General features: G+C 36.2%; 1 protein-coding gene across 1 annotated transcript in view; it reads right to left on the bottom strand.

The window, feature by feature from the left end:
• The window catches only part of PRMT3 (protein arginine methyltransferase 3), a 129,025-nt gene that overhangs the window by 76,986 nt on the left and 31,107 nt on the right, over positions 1–20,932 (bottom strand). Inside the window, exon 10 of the mRNA XM_080816665.1 lies at positions 8,988–9,087. Within this exon, the coding sequence (XP_080672791.1) occupies positions 8,988–9,087 (100 nt within the window). The remainder of the gene's footprint in view (positions 1–8,987; positions 9,088–20,932) is intronic.

Here is a 20,932-nt window from a genome sequence, read left to right on the forward strand (position 1 = left end):
CTTTCATTCATGATTTTATTTATTTGGGTCCTTTCTCTTTTCTTTTTGAGAAGTCTGGCCAGGGGTTTGTCAATCTTATTAATTCTTTCAAAGAACCAGCTCCTAGTTTTGTTGATTTGTTCTATTGTTTTTTTAGTTTCTATTTCATTGATTTCTGCTCTGATCTTTATGATTTCTCTTCTCCTGCTGGGTTTAGGCTTTCTTTGTTGTTCTTTCTCCAGCTCCTTTAGGTGTAGGGTTAGGTTGTGTACTTGAGACCTTTCTTGTTTCTTGAGAAAGGCTAGTACCGCTATATATTTTCCTCTCAGGACTGCCTTTGTTGTGTCCCACAGATTTTGAACCATTGTGTTTTCATTATCATTTGTTTCCATGAATTTTTTCAATTCTTCTTTAATTTCCTGGTTGACCCATTCATTTTTTAGAAGGATGCTGTTTAGTCTCCATGTATTTGGGTTCTTTCCAAATTTCCTCTTGTGATTGAGTTCTAGCTTCAGAGCATTGTGGTCTGAAAATATGCAGGGAATGATCCCAATCTTTTGATACCAGTTGAGAAGTGATTTATGACCCAGGATGTGGTCTACTCTGGAGAATGTTCCATGTGCACTAGAGAAGAACGTGTATTCTGTTGCCTTGGGATGGAATGTTCTGAATATATCTGTGATGTCCATCTGGTCCAGTGTGTCATTCAAGGCCTTTATTTCCTTGTTGATCTTTTGCTCAGATGATCTGTCCATTTCAGTGAGGGGAGTGTTAAAGTCCCCTACTATTATTGTATTATTGTCTATGTGTTTCTTTGATTTTGTTATTAATTGGTTTATATAGTTGGCTGCTCCCATGTTAGGGGCATAGATATTTACGATTGTTAGGTCTTCTTGTTGGACAGACCCTTTGAGTAGGATATAGTGTCCTTCCTCATCTCTTATTATAGTCTTTGGCTTAAAATCTAATTGATCTGATATAAGGATTGCACCCCAGCTTTCTTCTGATGTCCATTAGCATGATACATTGTTTTCCACCCCCTCACTTTAAATCTGGGGGTGTCTTCGGGTCTAAAATGAGTTTCTTGTAGGCAGCATATGGATGGGTTTTGTTTTTTTATCCATTCTGATACCCTGTGTCTTTTGATTGGTGCATTTAGCCCATTAACATTCAGGGTAACTATTGAGAGATATGAATTTAGTGCCATTGTATTGCCTGTAAGGTGACTGGTACTGTATATTGTCTCTGTTCCTTTCTGATCTACTACTTTTAGAGTCTCTCTTTGCTTAGAGGACCCCTTTCAATATTTCCTGTAGAGCTGGTTTGGTGTTTGCAAATTCTTCCAGCTTTTGTTTGTCCTGGAAGCTTTTTATCTCTCCTTCTATTTTCAATGATAGCCTAGCTGGATATAGTATTCTTGGCTGCATGTTTTTCTCGTTTGGTGCTCTGAATATATCATGCCAGTTCTTTCTGGCCTGCCAGGTCTCTGTGGATAAGTCTACTGCCAATCTAATGTTTTTACCCTTGTATGTTACAGACTTCTTTTCCCAGACTGCTTTCAGGATTTTCTCTTTGTCGCTAAGACTTGTAAATTTTACTATCAGGTGACAGGGTGTGGACCTATTTTTATTGATTTTGAGGGGCGTTCTTTGCATCTCCTGGATTTTGATGTTTGTTCCCTTTGCCATATTAGGGAATTTCTCTACAATAATTGTCTCCAATATACCTTCTGCTCCCCTCTCTCTTTCTTCTTCTTCTGGAATCCCAATTATTCTAATGTTGTGTCGTCTTATGGTGTCACTTACCTCTCAAATTCTCTCCTCGTGGTCCAGTATTTGTTTGTCTCTCTTTTGCTCAGCTTCTTTATTGTCTGTCATTTCGTGTTCTATGTCACTAATTCTTTCTTCTGCCTCATTTATCCAAGCAGTAAGAGCTTCCATTTTTGATTGCACCTCATTAATAGCTTCTTTTATTTCAATTTGGTTAGATTTTAGTTCCTTTAGTTCTCCAGAAAGGGCTTTTATCTCTCCGGAGAGGGTCTCTCTAATATCTTCCATGCCTTTTTCGATTCCGGCTAGAACCTTGAGAATTGTCATTCTGAACTCTAGATCTGTGATATTACCAACGCCCGTATTGATTAGGTCCCTAGCCTTCGGTACTGCTTCTTGTTCTTCTCTTTGTGGTGAGTTTTTCCACCTTGTCATTTTGTCCAGATAAGAATATATAAAGGAGCAAATAAAATGTTAAAAGGGTGGCAAAGATCCCAGGGAAATGTGCTTTAACCAAATCAGAAGAGACCCCAAATCATGGGAGGGAGAAAGGGGACAAACAAGAAAAAAAAAAGAAAACTAAACAAATAAGGAAAAAATATTAAAAAAAGAAAATATATGTATATACAAAAAATATAGTTAGATACAATGGAGGATAAAATATGACTATAATAATGAAGGTTCAAAAAAGATTATTATTATTATTTTGGGGGGGGAAGGTATTGTTAAGATAAACTAGTTTGAAAAAAAGTTAAAAAAGGAAAGGGTAAAAGTTAAAAAAAAATTAGCAGAAGAATAAAAAAAAAATTAACTGCAAGACTAAAGAATCATGGGGAGAAAGCCATGAATTCCTTGCTTTGCTTTCTCCTCCTCTGGAATTCTGCTATTCTCCTTGGTAAGTGAAGTTGGTCTTGGCTGGCTTTCTTGTTGATCTTCTGGGGGAGAGGCCTGCTGTAGTGATTCTCAAGTGTCTTTGCCGCAGGCGAAATTGTCCCGCCCTTATCCGGGGCCGGGCTAAGTAATCCGCTTGGGTTGGCTTTCAGGAGCTTTTGTTCCCTGAGCGCTTTCCGTTCAGGAGGGTGGGAATGATTATGGCGGCGTCCCGATCTCTAGCCCGGAGGAGCCGAGAGCTCGGGGTCCTGCTCCTCAGTGCGCCCTCAGAGAAAAGCACCCAATTGCTCCCGTCTCCCTGGCTTCTGGTCGCGTTTGGAGAAAAGCGCTCAGTCGCTTGCACTTGGAGAAAAGCACCTGGTCGCTTCCGCTCCCTGGCCTCCAGCCACGCTCTGAGCTAACCCAGCCTGCGACAGGTTCAAAGTAACCCCGAGCTGAGAGCTTACTCCTGGGCTTTGTCACTGTAGCCGGCTTCCCCGCTCTAATACCTGCGAGCTCTGCGACACTTAGACACCCCCAGTCCTTCTGTGATCCTGTGGGACCTGGGGTTATGCTGACCCCACGTAAGCTGCACCCCGGTTTAGCCTCTGGAGCGATGTCCTTCCGTGGAGCAGATTTTTAAAAGTCCTGATTTTGTGCTCCGTTGCTCCGCCGCGTGCCGGGACCGGCCCCTCCCCTCATCAAGCCTTTTTAAATCAGTTTCAAAAAGCAGTGTAAGTCATGGCTTCTTAAACTTGTCCCTTAAAGTAGCTCTAATGGCAAAAGAGAATGAACTGAAACTCCCAAGGAACTAGGAAGGACTTAGTAAAATCAGCCCTGGGAAGACTTAAAAAGCTATGAAAGCTGATGTTTTATCTTAAAAATTGGTGAAATTTTGCATTCCACTTCAAAGAAATACAAATAATGCTTTTTCCCTCCCCAATCTTCATACTATACCTAATCTGTTATTTCTCAAACACATGATTGGCAGGTTCTCTAAATCCAGGCTGAGGTGTGTAAGAAAGTTTTCTTTATTACAAATTGGTGACATTTATATGATTACTCAATTCTTGTGAATCAAGTATCTGTTCACGGATAATTTTTGAGGTGAAACACTTCACACTAATTACAATAATTACCACTGTGCCACCTCAGTTACATAGGATCATCTAAGTGAGTTTATATTAAATGTCCAACTGTCTGAAAATGCAAACTAGAAATTTTAGGAGCTTTCTTTCACTCACAGGTAGAAGTAAACAACATTACTACTTCTGCTTTAATACAGGGCTCATAAACCAAGGGAAAAGCACTAAGAATGTTCTTCACCTAAGTGTTAATAGTCTTTACTTCAAGTATATTATCATTTTCAAATTTTACTTATTGAATAACCTAGTTAGGCAGCTCATTCATTAGTTAGCAAGTGCTTAACAGACTATACAACTTTCAAAACCAAATAGCTAACTGAGATTCTATTATGCGCAGAAACTGCTTCAAGAAATTTGTATCTATTAATTTATTTAATCCTCATAAAAACCCTATGAAGTAGGTATTTCTATTATCTTCATTTTATAGAGAAAGAAACTGAGGCACAGACAAGTTCAGTAACATGCCCAAGGCAACAAACCCAAGCAGCACAAAAGGGCGAAGGGTAAGGCAGTCTGACTTCAGGGCAACATGGTTAACCCTCTCATATGTTTCCCCCCTGAGTTCATGTGCCGTATAGCAAATTATAAATAAGATCATATCTACGGCCAGTGAATTTCTACGTGGTAAAGTTCTCTTGTGGGGTACATTCCCTCATCATTTACTAATGCTAAGCCCTGTGATAGAATTTGGCCATACCAAGTAAATGCTGGCTCCCAGTCTCAGGAGAAAGGAAAAAAGTACATGAACAATTAATTACAATACAGTGTAATCTGTGTTGTTAAAAACCAGACCAGGAAAGGCCACCTGTCCTCATGGCAGTTGGCTGAAATGGCATGGCTTCACTGTCAGACTAAACTAAAGATGACAAAAATATTTTAACACCCACCAGTTTAAAATGTGACCTATGACAGGCTTCCTGGTCACTCTGTGGATTGCTGATAAGCCAAATCACAAGCCATGTTGTTTTTTAAATGGTATCTTGAAATGCTACTCATTAATAAAGAGTATTAAATATGAACAGACAATATCACTATGGGTGTGTGCATGCATGTCAGATACACTTGTGCTGGTGAAGATGGGGTAGGAAAGTTAATTCCTAAATTTCAAGGACACATCCAAGAATATTTGAGTGAAGAAAAATTTTAGGTAGCTTCTGTGAAAAGCAAGCTGAGATAGAAAAATTGCAACAAAGGACCTTAGGCAATTTGAATGCAGGTCAGTAATGATCACGATAATGAAATATAATGTGTAATTCTGCCGATAATTCTGATGACAGAAAAATAAAGGTGCAAACAAGAATCATTGCTGGCAATCGTATCATATGATGCCAGGATCTTATCTACATATTTACAAGGAGGTCACGCTAAAGACATAGATGGAAAACACGAACACCAAATGAGTTAATCTGGCTTAACTGGTCTGTAGCACAGAATTAGGGACACTTGGGCGCCTGGGTGGCTCAGTCGGTTAAAGCCTCTGCCTTCGGCTCAGGTCATGATCCCAGGGTCCTGGGATCAAGCCCTGCATCAGGCTCTCTGCTCAGCAAGGAGCCTGCTTCCCCCTCTCTCTATCTGCCTGCCTCTCTGCCTACTTGTGATCTCTGTCAAATAAATAAATAAAATGTTTAAAAAAAAAGAATTAGGGACACTTACTTTGAACAGTTTTATTAGGCAATTAGAAATAAACTGTCATAAAGAATGGTTCTATTGGTGGAGTAAATTTATGGATAAAGAAAGGAGATACTCATGGGTATAAATATTAACATCTTGTAGAGATTAAACTGACTTAACTCATATTTATTTATTTCAGTTATTTATTTAATATTGGCTAATTTAATATCAGTTATTTATTTAATATCAGTTATTTATTTAACTGACAAAAATTTTAACAAATGGAAATTCCATTCAATAAAAATGAAAATGTAAAATTAAAGGAAAGCCTAAATCTTGAAATTCATAACTCTAAGAGGCAAGTGATGTCCTATTAAATAACACGCTAATAGCAATGGTTTGGCTTTTAAAATTACATCCTTAACTAAGGACATCTTCCAAAATAAAGGCAAAGTTCATGAATAGTTGTAGACAAAAAAATAAATCTAGATTAACATGGAATAGTTAGGGGACTACAGGAGAAGAAAAGAGATGTACATCTCTGTAACATATGATACCTACATTGCTACATTAAACATCTGAGTCCAATTTTTACGCAGAGTATGTATTTTTTTGTCTTTTCTTGTTGAACTTTTTAAAAAAGACAAAAAAATTTATGCTATGGCTTAAAATTGTGTGTTTCTAGATTTTTGTATCATTACCACCATATGTTTAAAAAAAAAAAAGGAAAGAGGATACTATGCAATATATTTTAGTTTTAAGATGCTGGCTAATGGAAATGTGCGTTTAAAATACTCAATGATTGGGGCACCTGGGTGGCTCATTGGGTTAAGCCTCTGCCTTCGGCTCAAGTCATGGTCTCAGGGTCCTGGGATTGAGCCCCGCACTGGGCTCTCTGCTCACCAGGAAGCCTGCTTCCCATTCTCTCTCTCTGCCTGCTGCTCTGCGCCTACTTGTGATCTCTCTCTGTGTCAAATAAATAAATAAAATCTTTGAAAAAAAAAACTCAATGATTTACCACTTGCCCACTATTTCAGCCAAAGCAGAAATATCTGGAAAATGTTGGATATATTTTAAAAAGCGTATCTGTTCTTCCTGCTTAATTAGGTATTTGGAATTTTCCAACTACTGAGCTCAGAAATCCTGGAAGTACCCAATTTAAATAAGAACTTATAGGATTTAGAAAGTACTATAAATGATTATTACCAATCCACAAAGTTGACTCAAACATTTTAGCACAAACCTATTTAAAAAGCTTAACGCAAATTTTATTAGAGAAATAAGGCTATCCAAAGTTGACTGCCTTAGAATAACTGCATTAGAGTGTCTAATGCTCCACCTAACTCATTTAACACCATCTGCTAGACTTCAATTCCACTGATACCTATAAGGAAAGGGAGACAGTAAGATAATGCAAACTCTTAAGTTACACCCTTGTAAAGAGGAATAAGGAAAAGTTCTTAGTTAACACTTCTTGAATACACTGATTTACTTCTCTTAGGGAAGGGCTTCTGAAAGCATCTTGGTTCCAAACAACTGGTTTTCATTCCAGGTTCCTGTGACTCAGAATTATCTCTATTATACTGCCTTCCTAATAAAGGCAGAGATCATATCTGACCAATCCTCCAAAATGAGAGGTACCCTTTACACCAATTACAGTCTAGGAGACCAGAAACCATAGGTCATGAAATAGAGAAAAATGAATGCAGGAAGTTGTTACCTTTTACAGAAAGGGTAAAAGATACGATACGGTAAGTGATCAAGAAGAGACGGAGACAACTAGACACCAGCAGACACCAGGAAGGAACTACTATTCCTAGGCTAGAGAGACAAAAGGAAGAAGCACTGCTGCAAGAGTCCGCGGCCAGAGTCACACAGTCACTGGAATTAATGACAGACTTATCCAGCAGGAATTGGAGTCACAAAAGAAATAGCTTCTGTCAGCAATATAACTAGAGGCAAACAGAAGCAAAGAAATGTCCTGACTTTTCCCTTTCTTTAAATCCCCCATCAGTGTTTCCCATTGGGTTTCTCAAACCCCATGGAAGATGGCTGTCCCTGGAGCCTAGAAAAAGCAGCCTGCAGAATTAGCCCTCCTTCAGTACAGAAGCAAGTAGGGGTAGTGTGTAAAATGCACCTGAGGACAAATAAGCCCAAGACCAGCACAGCCTTTCAATAAAGTTCATATTGTAAATGTGACGATCTCACAAATTCAGTCAACCTAGTTAATTTTTTGCTATTATACCAACTGGCTCTAAGATTTCAACAGAATATTCGTACTTCTAGATCATCTTTCAGATTTTAAAATAAAAATTCCTAGAACATCAATATCTAGAAGTATAATTCTGCTAGGCAGGTCAAGAACGATGCAACTAGTTATACCCAGATATGCAAAAATGTTCAACTGAGGTGACAGGAAGTTTAGTAAAGTCTGTCTCAGTTTGCTTATATCCTAATTTGGAGTAATTTAAGAGATGCATTTTCCAAGAAAAGCAAAATGGTCCCTGGAGAAATGAGGATGTCAGCCAACATTCAGTATACACTATTATAAATTATTCCTGAGTAAATGCCTCAAATGTGCTTCTACAAAGCACCTTTAAAAGATCCTGGATTTTTAATTATATGTAACTAAACCCCTATCTTTTCACCCAAATCATACAAGAAATCAGAGTGCTAATACAAATTCTTTGGTATAAGATAAATAATGACACTGTGATTAAAAATTATTAAAAGCCAACTCTACCATAAAAAAACAGCATACTCTTTCATGTACAAAAGAGGTACCACTAACAATGGTGACTGTCACCAGCTCTAGACTGAAATTTACTTATACATTAAATCTGAACATTTCAAAAGCTCCCTGAAATCCCTCCTATTTTGCTATGTTTATTCAAAATGTACAGATAATATAAAGCATAATGCATTTTCCCAAAAATTTTTGATAAGTTCATTTAGTGAAAATATATGTATCATATACAGGTTTTTTAAAAAGGCTTAAAAACCTTCCAAATACTTAACAAATCTTTATTTAGAAGTACTAACTTGTCTTCATCAAATTGGCATTATCAACAAGTCAAATTAGTTGTTGAATACCATTAGTTTTACTTCATATACATTTAAAAATAAACATTCTGTACCCTGACTGATGATTTCCAAAGCAAATTCTAAAACTATATAACATATCTCAATTTTATTGTGTGATAAAGGACACTGAGTACATGGCCTGACATAAGAAAGACAGGATATTCAGTATTACAGCAATACTGGCAACATCATGTTAAGTTTGATCAAACAGTCCTAGTAAGTCCTTACTAGACCTCAAAGACTTTTCAGCAAACAATTGTAGTTCTCTACAAATTTAGAAAACAGAAAAATAATAATTCCTTATTATGATTTTAAAAGTAAAAAAGCTAATTTATTCTCTTTTTAATAAGATTACAAATAGCCAGTAAGTGCCATATCAGAATAAACTACCATAAAAAGATTGTAGCTGTTTTTAAAATAATGCCATTTTTCGGCCATTTATCAAATATAATTAAATGCAGAAAACTACTACCTTATTCATTGCTTTCTTTTTTTAAAACCAATACAAGTCTTTTCTATAAACACTTACCATCCACTCAGATATAATAACATCCACTTTTTCTACCGGAAGGCAAACTTCTTCAATCTTTCCTTTAATTAGTATAATAGTATCTTCAAGTTTATTTAGTCTGAAAATTATTATAATGAATTAAATTAGTATGTTAGACTCAGAAAACTAGTCAAATTACATAATTTCTTGGTAACTGTTCGGGTTATTTTGTATGTTCTAAGTTTGATTACTCCCTGAGCACTAGAATTAATTTTTGATCACTGCATAAATGTCCGCAAATGTTTCTGATTAATATGGCAATACCCTGAACCAATATTGAAAACTTCAGCCTGAAAAGAAATCTGAATTTTATCAAGAATGTATGTCAATAAAGTTACTGTTTTGTTTTGTTTTTTTCCAAAGGGAGGGGTGGAGAGAGACATACAGAGCAGGCAACAAGAGTATATTTTAAAGGCAAGCTGTGTTTCACAGTGAAGAGAGAATTAAAAGCCAGAAACTCTTTATTTGAACTCTAGATCCCTTAGTAATTGTCAGCTAAGTGATCTTCATCAAATTATATCATAATCTTCTGAGCCCGTGTGCTCATGTGTAACAGAGAATGATGATGCCTTCCCTATCTACTTCACAGCCTATTATGAGGATCAAATATCTGTGAAAGCAGCACATACATCCTCAGCACGTTATTTCCTCAAAATATTGTATGCTGCATAAAACCTGACTGTCTACTACCACCTTAAATTATTTAACCTTGTCCACTGACATTCATTAGGTATTTTGATATGCTTGGTCTAAGACTAGCACGTATTTTTCACCTTCCTTTTAAAATATGAAGTAGACAACGGAGTTAAGGAGATGATTTCAAAAAGTTAAAAGCAAGCTGCTAAGTTTATATCTAGTTAAATAAACTCTCATTCCTCAGAGGATGTATATCTGAATTACAAAGGACTTTTTCTGCTAACAAAGGAGGACGTCTTTTCCCAACTTCACTGAAGTATCATTTACATAAAATTAAGTGCATTCATTTAAAGGGTAAATTTTGTTGACTTTTACAAGAGAGACATTTGAGTGATCAATATCATCATCAATATACAGAACATTTCTACCTCCTTGAATTCATTAGTACTCTTTCCCAGAAAATCCTCCTGTTCACAAGCAAACATTGATTTTCCTTCTTTCATTACATATTAGATTTTTATTTTGTAGTTTCTTATAAATGAAATGATAACAAATGTACGTTTTTGCGTGTGGTTTCTTTCAATAAGCATACTTTTTAGATTCATGTATACTTTTGTGTATATCACTAGTGCATTCCTTATTGTTGCTTAGTATTCCCGTGTGGATAAAACAATTTTGTTTATCCATACATCCATGGATGGGATTTCTGCCTGCCGCTACCTCTGACTGCACTCTCTCTCTCGCAAATAAATAAAATCTTAAAAATATATATATGTTCATAGGGATACTGGTCTGTAGTTTATTTTCTTGGAATATCTGTTTGACTTTAGTATCACTGTAATAGCCTTTTAAATTATGTTGTGAAAGGTCCTGTCCACCTCTAAGAGTTTAGTATTAATTCCTCATTAAATGTTATAAGAAATTTGCTATTTGAGCTTGCAGCTTAATTTATGGGAAGGATTGTAATTACCAACTCATTTTCTGTTTTTTCCTTTTCTTCCTCCTTCCTTCCTTCCTTTCTTTCTTAAGATTTTATTTATTTATTTGAGATAGAGATAGCGAGAGATGAAGCCCAGGCAGGGGGAGAGGGAGAAGCAGGCTCCGGCTGAGCAAAGAGCCTTGATGTAGGGCTTGATCCTAGGACCCTGGGATCATGACCTGAGCCGTAGGTAGACGGTTAACAGGCTGAGCCACCCAAGCACCCACCAATTCATTTTATTTATTAGATCTAGGTATATTCAGACTTTCTAGTTCTTCTAGAATCAATTTTGATAACTTTCATTTTTCAGAGTATTTTTCCATTTTACCTAAATTGTTATTATTTATTGGCATAAAGGTGTTTGTAATATTCCTTCATTATCTTTTGTCTATATGATCTGTAGTGATGTTCCCCTCTTCAATCCTAATACTGATAATTTGTATCTTCTTTTTCTTCTTGATAATTCCAGTTAGAGGTTTATTAATGCTATCTTCTTTAAATATATTTTGTTTTCATTAATTTTCTCTATTGTTTTGTTTTGTATTGCACTGACCTCTGATCTTTACTTTCTTTCTTGGTATATTTCACTTTTCTTTCTCTACCATATCTTAAGATGAAACATTAGGATCATGGATTTTAAATACTTCTTCTTTTCTAATATAAGCATTTAAAACTAAATTTCCTCCTGAGTATGGCTTCAGCTGCATCCCACAAATTTTGATACACTGTGCTTTTAATGCAGTTCAAAATATTTTCTATAGTCTTTCTTTTGTTATTTCTTCTTTGAACCATGCGTTATTTAGAAATGTGTTATTTAACTGCCAAATATTTTGGATCTATCAGATATCTTTCTGTTATTGATTTATAATTAAATTTTAGTAAGCTAAGAAGCTCAGTCTATAAGATTTAAGTTTTTTTTCAACTTATTGAGACTTCTTTTTATTGTCTTATATGTAATCTACGTTGATGAATGTTCTATGTGCACTTAAAAAGAATATCATTCTGGGGCGCCTGGGTGAATCAGTGGGATAGGCCTCTGCCTTCAGCTCGGGTCATGATCTCAGGGTCCTGGGATTGAGCCCTGCATCGGGCTCTCTGCACAGCGGGGAGCCTGCTTCCTCCTCTCTCTCTGCCTGCTTCTCTGCCTACTTGTGATCTCTCTCTTAAAAAAAAAAAAAAAAAAAAGAATATCATTCTGCTATTTTTTGATAAAGTGTTATGTAAGTGTCAACTAGATCTTCTATACTTCTATTCATTTTATATCTACTTGTTCTATCAATTATTGACAGAAAAGTACTGATTATCTCCTGATATGATTATAAACTTGTCTATTTCCCCTTTAATTTCTGTGTTTTTGCTTCATGTATTCTGAAGCCTTTGTTAGATGACTATAGGTTTAGTATTATCACATATTCTTGATTATTTAATCTCTTTATCATTATGAAATACCCTTCTGAACTCCTAAAGTTTTATAATGTTTTGCTTATATGACATTTATATATTCGTTTCAGCTTTATAAATTACTTGTGTCTTCATACCATTACCTTTCCCCATTCTTTTACTTCTAATCTATGGCATTTTTGTATTTAGACTGGATTTTTTTGAAGCTAGAAAATAGATGGGTCTTATGTTTATCCAGTTTGACAATCTCGGTCTTTTTATGTACTTATTTATGTATTATTTATTTATTTATTTATTTATCTGCCTTTTTAAAAAAAAATTATGTTCAATTAGCCAACATATAGTACATCATTAGTTTCTGATGTAGAGCACTGAGTGTTACACATAATCTGTCTTTGAATTGAATCTTTAGAACAAGGACTGTAAAATTATGGCCTTCTAGCCTGTGCCCATTTTTGTATGTTCACAGGCTTAGGCGTTGTTAAGAAGGAAGAAGCAAGCTAGAAGGAAGCAGCGCAAGTGACTCACAAAGTTTAAAATATTTACAATCTGGCCATTTACAAAAAGGTTTGCTAACACTCACTTTAGAGCACTACAGAAGCATAGCTAAGACAAAGAACATAGTGAGAAGATCTACAATAGAAAAAAATGAGGTCACAGAAAGAAAAGAAATAAAAGGAACAGGGGGAAAAAAAAAAAAACCCTTGAAGAAATAAAGGATGAGGGATGCCTGGGTGGCTCAGTCCATTAAGTGTCTGCCTTTAGCTCAGATTATGATCCCAGGGTCCTGGGATTAAGTCCTGCATCAGGCTCCTTACTCAGCAGGGAGCCTACTTCTCCCTCTGCCTACCATTCCCCTTGCTTGTATTCTCACACTCTCTCGCTCTCTCTGGCAGATAAACAATAAAATCTTAAAAAAAAAAAAGGATAAGAATTTTCTAGAACAGGCTAAAAGCATTAAGCCACAGATGAATCCAAAGAATCTAAGACTAATTTCTTTTAAATCTATAAATTACAACTTCAATAAATCAAAAACAAAGACAAAATTTCCAACAAAGACAGGTTATCTCCAATAAAAATAAGTTACTCTGACATGTGACTTCTTAATAGCAACAACAGAGGCCAGAAGGTAATAGAATGATAATACCAATGAACTAGAGCAGAGGTAGGCAAACTTTTTATTAACTTGCCAAATAATAAATATTTTAGACTCCCAGGCCATATGGTTTCTGCTTGCAACTACTCAAATGCTATTGTTGGATAAAAGCAGCTATAGACAATATGTAAACAAAAGGGCATGGCTATATCCTAACTTTATTTACAAAACATGTGGCCAGTCCATGGCTGAAGTTTGTGGACTTCCATACTAGAGCATTATGACACCAATCCAGAATTGCCACACAGATAAAATATCTCCAAGATAGAAGCAGAATATATTTTTGAACAAACCAACACCATTTTGATTTTGTTTGGCTACAGCCATAAGTACACAATGAAAAAAAATGTTAAAGAATTAGTTCAGGAAGATGGAAAATGATCTCAGATACTGAAATATGAAGGAATAAGAAAAGAGGATGGACTTATGGGTGAGTGAATGCAAAGGATCACGAACCACAGATTTTACCCAGGGTCAAGCTTTACAATTTCAAAAATATAGGCAATTTAGAGGTTCTAATTAGGGAGAAGTCTGGGACATTAAGGGCAGCTGCTTTGGTCTTTCCTTCTCTATGTCAGGCATGTATTCTCTCACCCAGTGTAGACACACGATCTCTAAATAAGGAGCTCCTCTCCATGTACCAGATTGTTCCCTACTACATGAGTCTCTTGACTGTTAATATCTTTGAAATTATTAATGAAGCTTACTACTGGGTAATATCTCTGGGTAACCAGATTTGTGTGAGTCTACTGGAAAATAAGTTAGCTCAGTGTGGTGCTAGTAGGAGAACTCTCATACAGATCCATGAATCACAAAGGTTCGGGGCACTTTTAAACCAGGAAAAGGAGGGAAATAAAAAAATAGAAAGATTAATCCTCAGATGGTTACCTAGACATCTTTGGTATGAAATGAGAATACTCAGACTCATAGAAACTGGCCATTGGCCTGGCAGGCATCAGTAGGCGGAAGGGAAGACAGTGAAAAGTTCTATTCTCTGGCTGTTTATTAGCATGTCTGAGAAATACTAGTCCTTTCAGGGAGGAGAGAGAGGAAGGAGAAAAAAACCCTGCAAGAACAATTTTTCCTCTCACTGGAAAGCCTCCTTGTGCTTATATGGCTACTTGGGGAGATGAAGTATCCATTAGGAAAGTAATGAACTTACGGCTATAGGTTATCCCAAAGGTAGATGGAGGACAAGGTGAGAGGACTCCTGAGTGCTGGGCGTATTTTGTGAAAGAAATAGGGCATTTCACAAAGACATACCAGAAAAGCCTAGTGAATCATTACTGGCATGGACAATCAGGAGGATGCATCACTTATTTTACATACAACAGAGCAGAAAGGATTACTTGAGTTGATGATAGATTCCTATGTTGCGGTGAACAGGTGCTTCTAGGTGGTACAACAACTAAATGCTCAGTAAGTAAGAGCTGGGCTACAGTATACCTACCCCATGAGGGTAACTGCTCTATCCTCTTCCCAACACACAGATAGCCAGCCCTCTAAAGCAGAAGGAATGCTGTGAGTGCAAGTAAACTTAGACTGGCTTCACAAATAACAATATGATTGAATGCTACTGACAGAGATGATGATGTGGAACTCAGTGACTCCTCATTCTTGAGCATTTTAAAGATTTTATTTATTTGATAGACAGAGATCACAAGTAGGCAGAGAGGCACGCAGACAGAGAGATAGGAAGCGAAGCAGGCTCCCCACGGAGCTGAGAGCCCGATGCAGGGCTCGTTCCCAGGAGCCTGCGATCATGACCTGAGCAGAAGGCAGAGGCCTCAACCCACTGAGCCACCCAGGTGCCCCCATTCTTGAGCATTTTATGCAACCTTGTAATCAAGATGTAGTTTCTGATTACATTAATTACCAAGAATGGGACTCCATGATGTTGCTGACATACAAAAGAAAGGGGTGGGATCAACAAAAGAAAAAAATGGAGTAAACAAAACCCAGCTCATTGAGAAGGACAGTTTAGATGGCTTTGGAAAAACAGTGTGAAAAAGAGGAATTAGATAAGTTCACTACTAAGGAGTTAGTAACAAGCTTTGTAGAGGATGGTTCATATCTTAGTAGGTTCATCAGGGTCTTTACAGGGTTATTCTTAGCAGAAATTATTGCAGAAAATGTTATAAGAAGAAGTTAAAACAGCTGACTTGTGATTCATGTGTAACCTCTACTGGGGGATATTCAACCTGTGGATAAATTTTCCATTAAAAGTGACTTAATGTCTTTGAATTATCTGGGAGGTTAGAAATAATAACAATACACTTTGATATATTTTAATTTCCAAAGTTTAAGTGTTTCATGTTCCTTACAGAAATACAACTGATTTTTTTTATGTTATGTCAGTCATTATACAGTATATCATTAGTTTTGATGTAAGGAGGGCACGTATTGCATAGAGCACTGGGTGTTACGTGCAAACAATGAATCATGGAACACCACATCAAATACAAGTAATTTTTGTATATTGATTTGTATTCAGCGTCTTGATAATTTTATTATTGGAATAATTTATTTACCATTTATTTCTGAAGTGCATATTTATAAACATACCATTAGTAAATATGAATAGTTTTCTTTTCTCATTTTCAATTCTCATAACTTTCTTTTTAATGCCTTGCTGTACTGGGATCTCCTTTACAGAGTTAGACAGAAATAGTGATGGCAGATATCTCTGTCCTATTCCTGAACTTAAAGCAAATGCTTTCAATGCCTCATCAAGACATGGGCCTTAGGGCTTGTGTTTTTTTGTAGGTACTATATCTCATGTTAGGACATTCATTTTTAGCTCTAGTTCGCTAAGAACTGTAATCCACTGATATATGGCATGGATATGGAATTTTATCAAGCCATTTTTTCTACATCTAGTGAGATGATCTCAATAGACTGTTCTGGCTGATGTTCTCATACGTAACCAACCTTATATTCTTGGGATAAACTTTACCTTTCAATATATTGCTCAATTAGTTTTCTAATATTTTGATTAAAATTTTTGCATATATGTTCATGAATGAGTAACCTGTAATTTTCTGTTCTACTGCCTTAGTAGAATTTCAGTATAAAGGTTATACTACCCTCATATATGGGTGCTTGATTCTTGACAAAGATGAATGACACTGCAAAGTGGAGAGCAAAGAATGGTCTCTGTAATAAGTGAGACTGGGACAACTAGGTCATTTAAACAGATTACAAAAAAAAAAAAAAAAGAATAAAACTGGATCACTACTTCATCCAATATACAAAAACAATGCCCAAGAGATCACAGGCCTAAATGTAAAAAACACAACTATAAAGCATTTACAACAGAATATAGGAGAATATCTCAATAAGCTCAAAAATAGCCTTAAACAAGAATGTTGCTGTGTGAAAATTGAGAATTCAGTACATCAAAAGACATTATGAAGGGAAAACGCACACAAGAACAAGAGAAGATATCTGCACTATATAACACCTATAAACAACTAAAATTTTAAAAATATAAAGATCTCCTACAAATAAAGGAAAAGCTCCAACTCAACAAAAATCTGAGAAAAGATATCAACAGATATTTCACAGAAAAGAAAACTCAAACAGCCAGTAATCACTGAAAAAGGTGCTCAGCCTCATTAATAACCACAGAAATGCAAATTTAAATTGTAATGAGGTGCTCTAAGACCAACTGGAAAAAAATGGAAAAGATAAGACAATACCAACCAGAACCATTATATATAAAAAGTCTGTAATAGAATTTTTCGTAATAGCTCTAATCTGAAAAACCTAAAAAATGTCCACCAAGAATGGATCAGAAAATTGTGATATAGTCATCAACTACAGTCCTTACAATAATAACCAGGAATGAACTCCAGTTACACGTACCATGAATGAACACTAAGAAAAAAAATGTTGACTATAAGAATCTAGACAAAAAGAATGCATAATATATCATTTTATGTATTTAAAAATCAGAGTTGAGTAAACTAAACTATCTTAAATGGATGGCAATGTCAGTGGTTAAAGTAGAAAGCAAACAAAAGAAGTAATTACTATCAAAGTCAAGATGGTAACTCAAAGAGGCAAGGGCAGCATCTGACTGAAAAAGGGCAAAATGGAGGTGGGTGGGATTCTATCTACAGTGTGGTAAAGTTCAATTTCTTGTTATTTATGCACATTTAATACATATGTTATATTTCACACAAAAGTTAAGAAAAAGGAATTGTTTATTATATTTGTTTTTTTTTTCAAATAAGCACTTAATAAAATTTCTGATAAAACTGCTGTGGTTGCTTACTATTTACTAAAATATTTATGTGGCTCCAACAGTTACAAACACTTCAAAATAAACAAAAAGTGAGCTTCCTAAAAGAGCAAAATCTTCCCATTGCCTGGAAATATCTTCAGAATGCTAATGCTGAAACAAGATGTGTTCTGTAAAAGGCCATCTGCTCAGGCTGTTTATTGTCTGCTACAAGTCATAATCCTACTTGCATCAGTAATTACTTGTTCAAATATAAATATAACAGGAAAGATTAAGATTTCAGGCAACACACAGAAAAAAAGACAAAGGCCATAATTCCCAGTAATTCTGTATTAAACAGCTCAACACAGGTATCATTCACATAGATAACCTCTTTCTTGAGACTGCTCATCTTAATCACCACCTGATTTCCCATTCATGAAAAAAACTATACCTTTTACTGACTTTTCTCAAGTGTCTACTCACTAAACCTTTCTTTAGCATAAAAGCATGCCAAATGAATTTTATCTCTAGAATCACCGGCTCAGAAACTAGCATAGCTTTAATCTACAGAAATATGACAATGTAAGAAGAAGAATATTTTAAGTAAGTCTCTTAACTCCAGTGAGTACTCCAGTGAGTACTAAAACCATCTATTTTTCTGAGTGAAAATTCTGTTAGGAAATAAGATGGGGAAAATATTGGTCATTCTATCATAAAAGTAGCAATTTAACTTTTATTTCACGATTCACAATATCAGCATGATTAATTATCTTATACTGGGCATACAGAGTTGAAAGACACAGTCCACACATTTATGAACACGGTCTAAGGGAGACAGAACAGTAAGCAGCATAGGGTATCACAGGAGCTTATATAAAAAGCCCTTAAGTAAGTGAGGGACATTTGAGTTTAACCAGTACCCACAAAAAGACATACATGTTTTTGTGGGTAAGGGAGGGTCACCTCTGTGGGCATGTGTCTGTGTGTGTGTATGGAAGAGAAATGCAAATCTGAAGAACTATAAATAATTCGATATGATTAGAGCAAGAAGAACACAGTGACGATTATGAGAGGTAGAGGTGATACTGAAGAGTCTAGATTTTATTTAAAGGCAGTAAAGAGTCATTTCATGATTTTTTAGAACGGGAAACATAGGATCAAATGTGTAATGTACTTCTGTCCGATGTGACTTAGATTAAAGACCTCGTCTAGTCCAAAGAAGAACATGGTCTAATAGGGAGATAAACGCAAGCAGAGTAAAGCATCAGAGAAGCTCCTGCAATGAAGACCTGTAGTCAAGTAGGTGGCATTTAAAGTTTGTAACAAAGTAATTATGGAGTTCGTCTAGAAGAATACATGAGTGCTAGGGAAGGGCAGGGAGGGAATATCCTGATACAAAAACATATAAGGTTTACATAGTATTACTTTGCTTTCATTTTACTGTGGCACCCAAGCACAGATATTTCTCTTTTGTTCCCTAAGCACACAGAAATGACAATAAAGCAATGCAAAATACGACAATAAATTGAAAAGTGCATAAAGATTTTAGGAGGTGGTATCAAAGAAGCAAAGATTCTGATAATTTAGTGGGAGAAGAAAGGGGGTTAAATTCTATTGGTAAACTTGTCAAGAAGGCTCCAGGGCTTAGTGTACATAGCAGAGATTATAGTGGAGGTAGAAGTCATTCTTCACAACACAGAGCCCTGCAGTAAAAAGGTATACAAGGTAGAAGTGACGGACACCGAAAAATCAATGAAAGAAAGGGAGGTCTCCCTCTGCTCCTCTCAGAGACAAATCACATTCCAGCTATCTTTACTAAAAAATCTAGTCCTCCATTCATAAATCCAAACAAAAAAACAAGGATTTTGTTTTTCTTAAGATTTTATTTTTTTATTTGATAGAGAGAGAACACAAGCAGGGGGAGCTGTACAGAGAGAGGGAGAATCAGGCTTCCCTCCAAGCAGGGAGCTTGACGTGGAGTTGGATTCCAGAACCCTGGGATCATGATCTAATCCAAAGGCAGACACTTAACAGAATGAGCCACCCAGGTACCCTAAAAAACAAGGATTCTTAACCATTTGAGACAAAGGATAGATGCAAGTACATCCCATGAAAAATAAATACTACCAGGCAGATCATTTCAAATGCAGGCCCCTGACATAGAGTCAGAATAAGTTGTACATTCCTTAAATACAATGAACTGCCTCCCTCCCAAATTATCATTTGTGTTTACAGGTGTGTAGCTGTGGGATTACCAGCACTGAAAACATTTATTGTTTAAAATTAGCAATAACTCGGCTTCTAATATAATGAAAAAAAAAAGATGAAAAGAATCATCTGGATTCAGGCACAGAAAATGGGCTTTCAGGTTTGATGTTGATTTACCTTTGAATGTTTGATGTCCCAGGTCTTAAAAATTTATTAATTTATAAATTCATTCATTAAATATTTAAACTGAATACCTACCATGTGCCACACACATCACCTTTCCTGGTGGCAAAAAAAAAAAAAAAAAAAAAGAGAAAAATCCCTGTCTAAACTTGAGGAACTGAAATTCTGGAAAATCTTGCATTTCTATGTATTTCATCTCCTGACCTAAAGCTTTAAAAAGCCTTACCAAGGGGCGCCTGGGTGGCTTAGTGATTAAAGCCTCTGCCTTCAGCTTAGGTCATGGTCCCAGGGTCCTGGGGGGTCCTGGGATCAAGCCCCACATTGGGCTCTCTGCTCAGTGGGGAGAGACTGCGTCCCTTCCTCTCTCTCTGCCTGCCTCTCTGCCTACTTGTGATCTGTCAGATAAATAAATATCTTTAAAAAATAAATAAATAAATAAATAAATAAATAAATAAAAATTAAAAAGCCTTACCAAAATGCTGATAGTGATCTCTCATACTAGGATCACAGAAAATCTTTAGTTTCTTCTTTATCCTCTCTACGTTTTCCCAACACAAAACATTCTTTTCCCCTACTTTTTTACTTAAAGGGGAGGAGAACTGAGTAGGGAAATCAGTCCCACTGCCCTGGAGAGAATGGCTGACAGCTGCTGGAAGCAAAGGCAAAGTACAAATAACCAAACCGGTTACATGCAGCTGTATGAATTCAGGTGAGAAATATAAGAATCTGAATTAAGACATGGATTCAAGACATGTCAATGATAGACGAGGGATGGATTTGAGAAACAATAAGGATTCTCAGTTAACAGGATTCTCTCCAACAGGAATGTTGGTTAAAAAAAAGAAGCAATAGTCAAGTATGAATCCCAGGTTTTCAATTTTTACCCGTGAGAAAAGCACCAATACAGATCTATTCTCTCAGGTCTTATCTCTGTAACCATGGCAATAATTCTTGACCAGACTCTACAAAACTCCTGAACACTCACATAGTTGGAGGGTAATGATGCTCTTCTATATGCCCCAAGCCATGGACCAAGAAAAACCAGCCTGACACCATGTTTAAAGCAAACATGAATATTCCTGTTGTGTACGTGGGGTCTGACATGCATTTACACCATGGGGGGGGGGTGTCAC

The sequence above is a fragment of the Martes martes genome, assembly GCF_963455335.1.
Source record: "Martes martes genome assembly, chromosome: 10".
Classification (NCBI taxonomy): Eukaryota; Metazoa; Chordata; class Mammalia; order Carnivora; family Mustelidae; genus Martes; species Martes martes.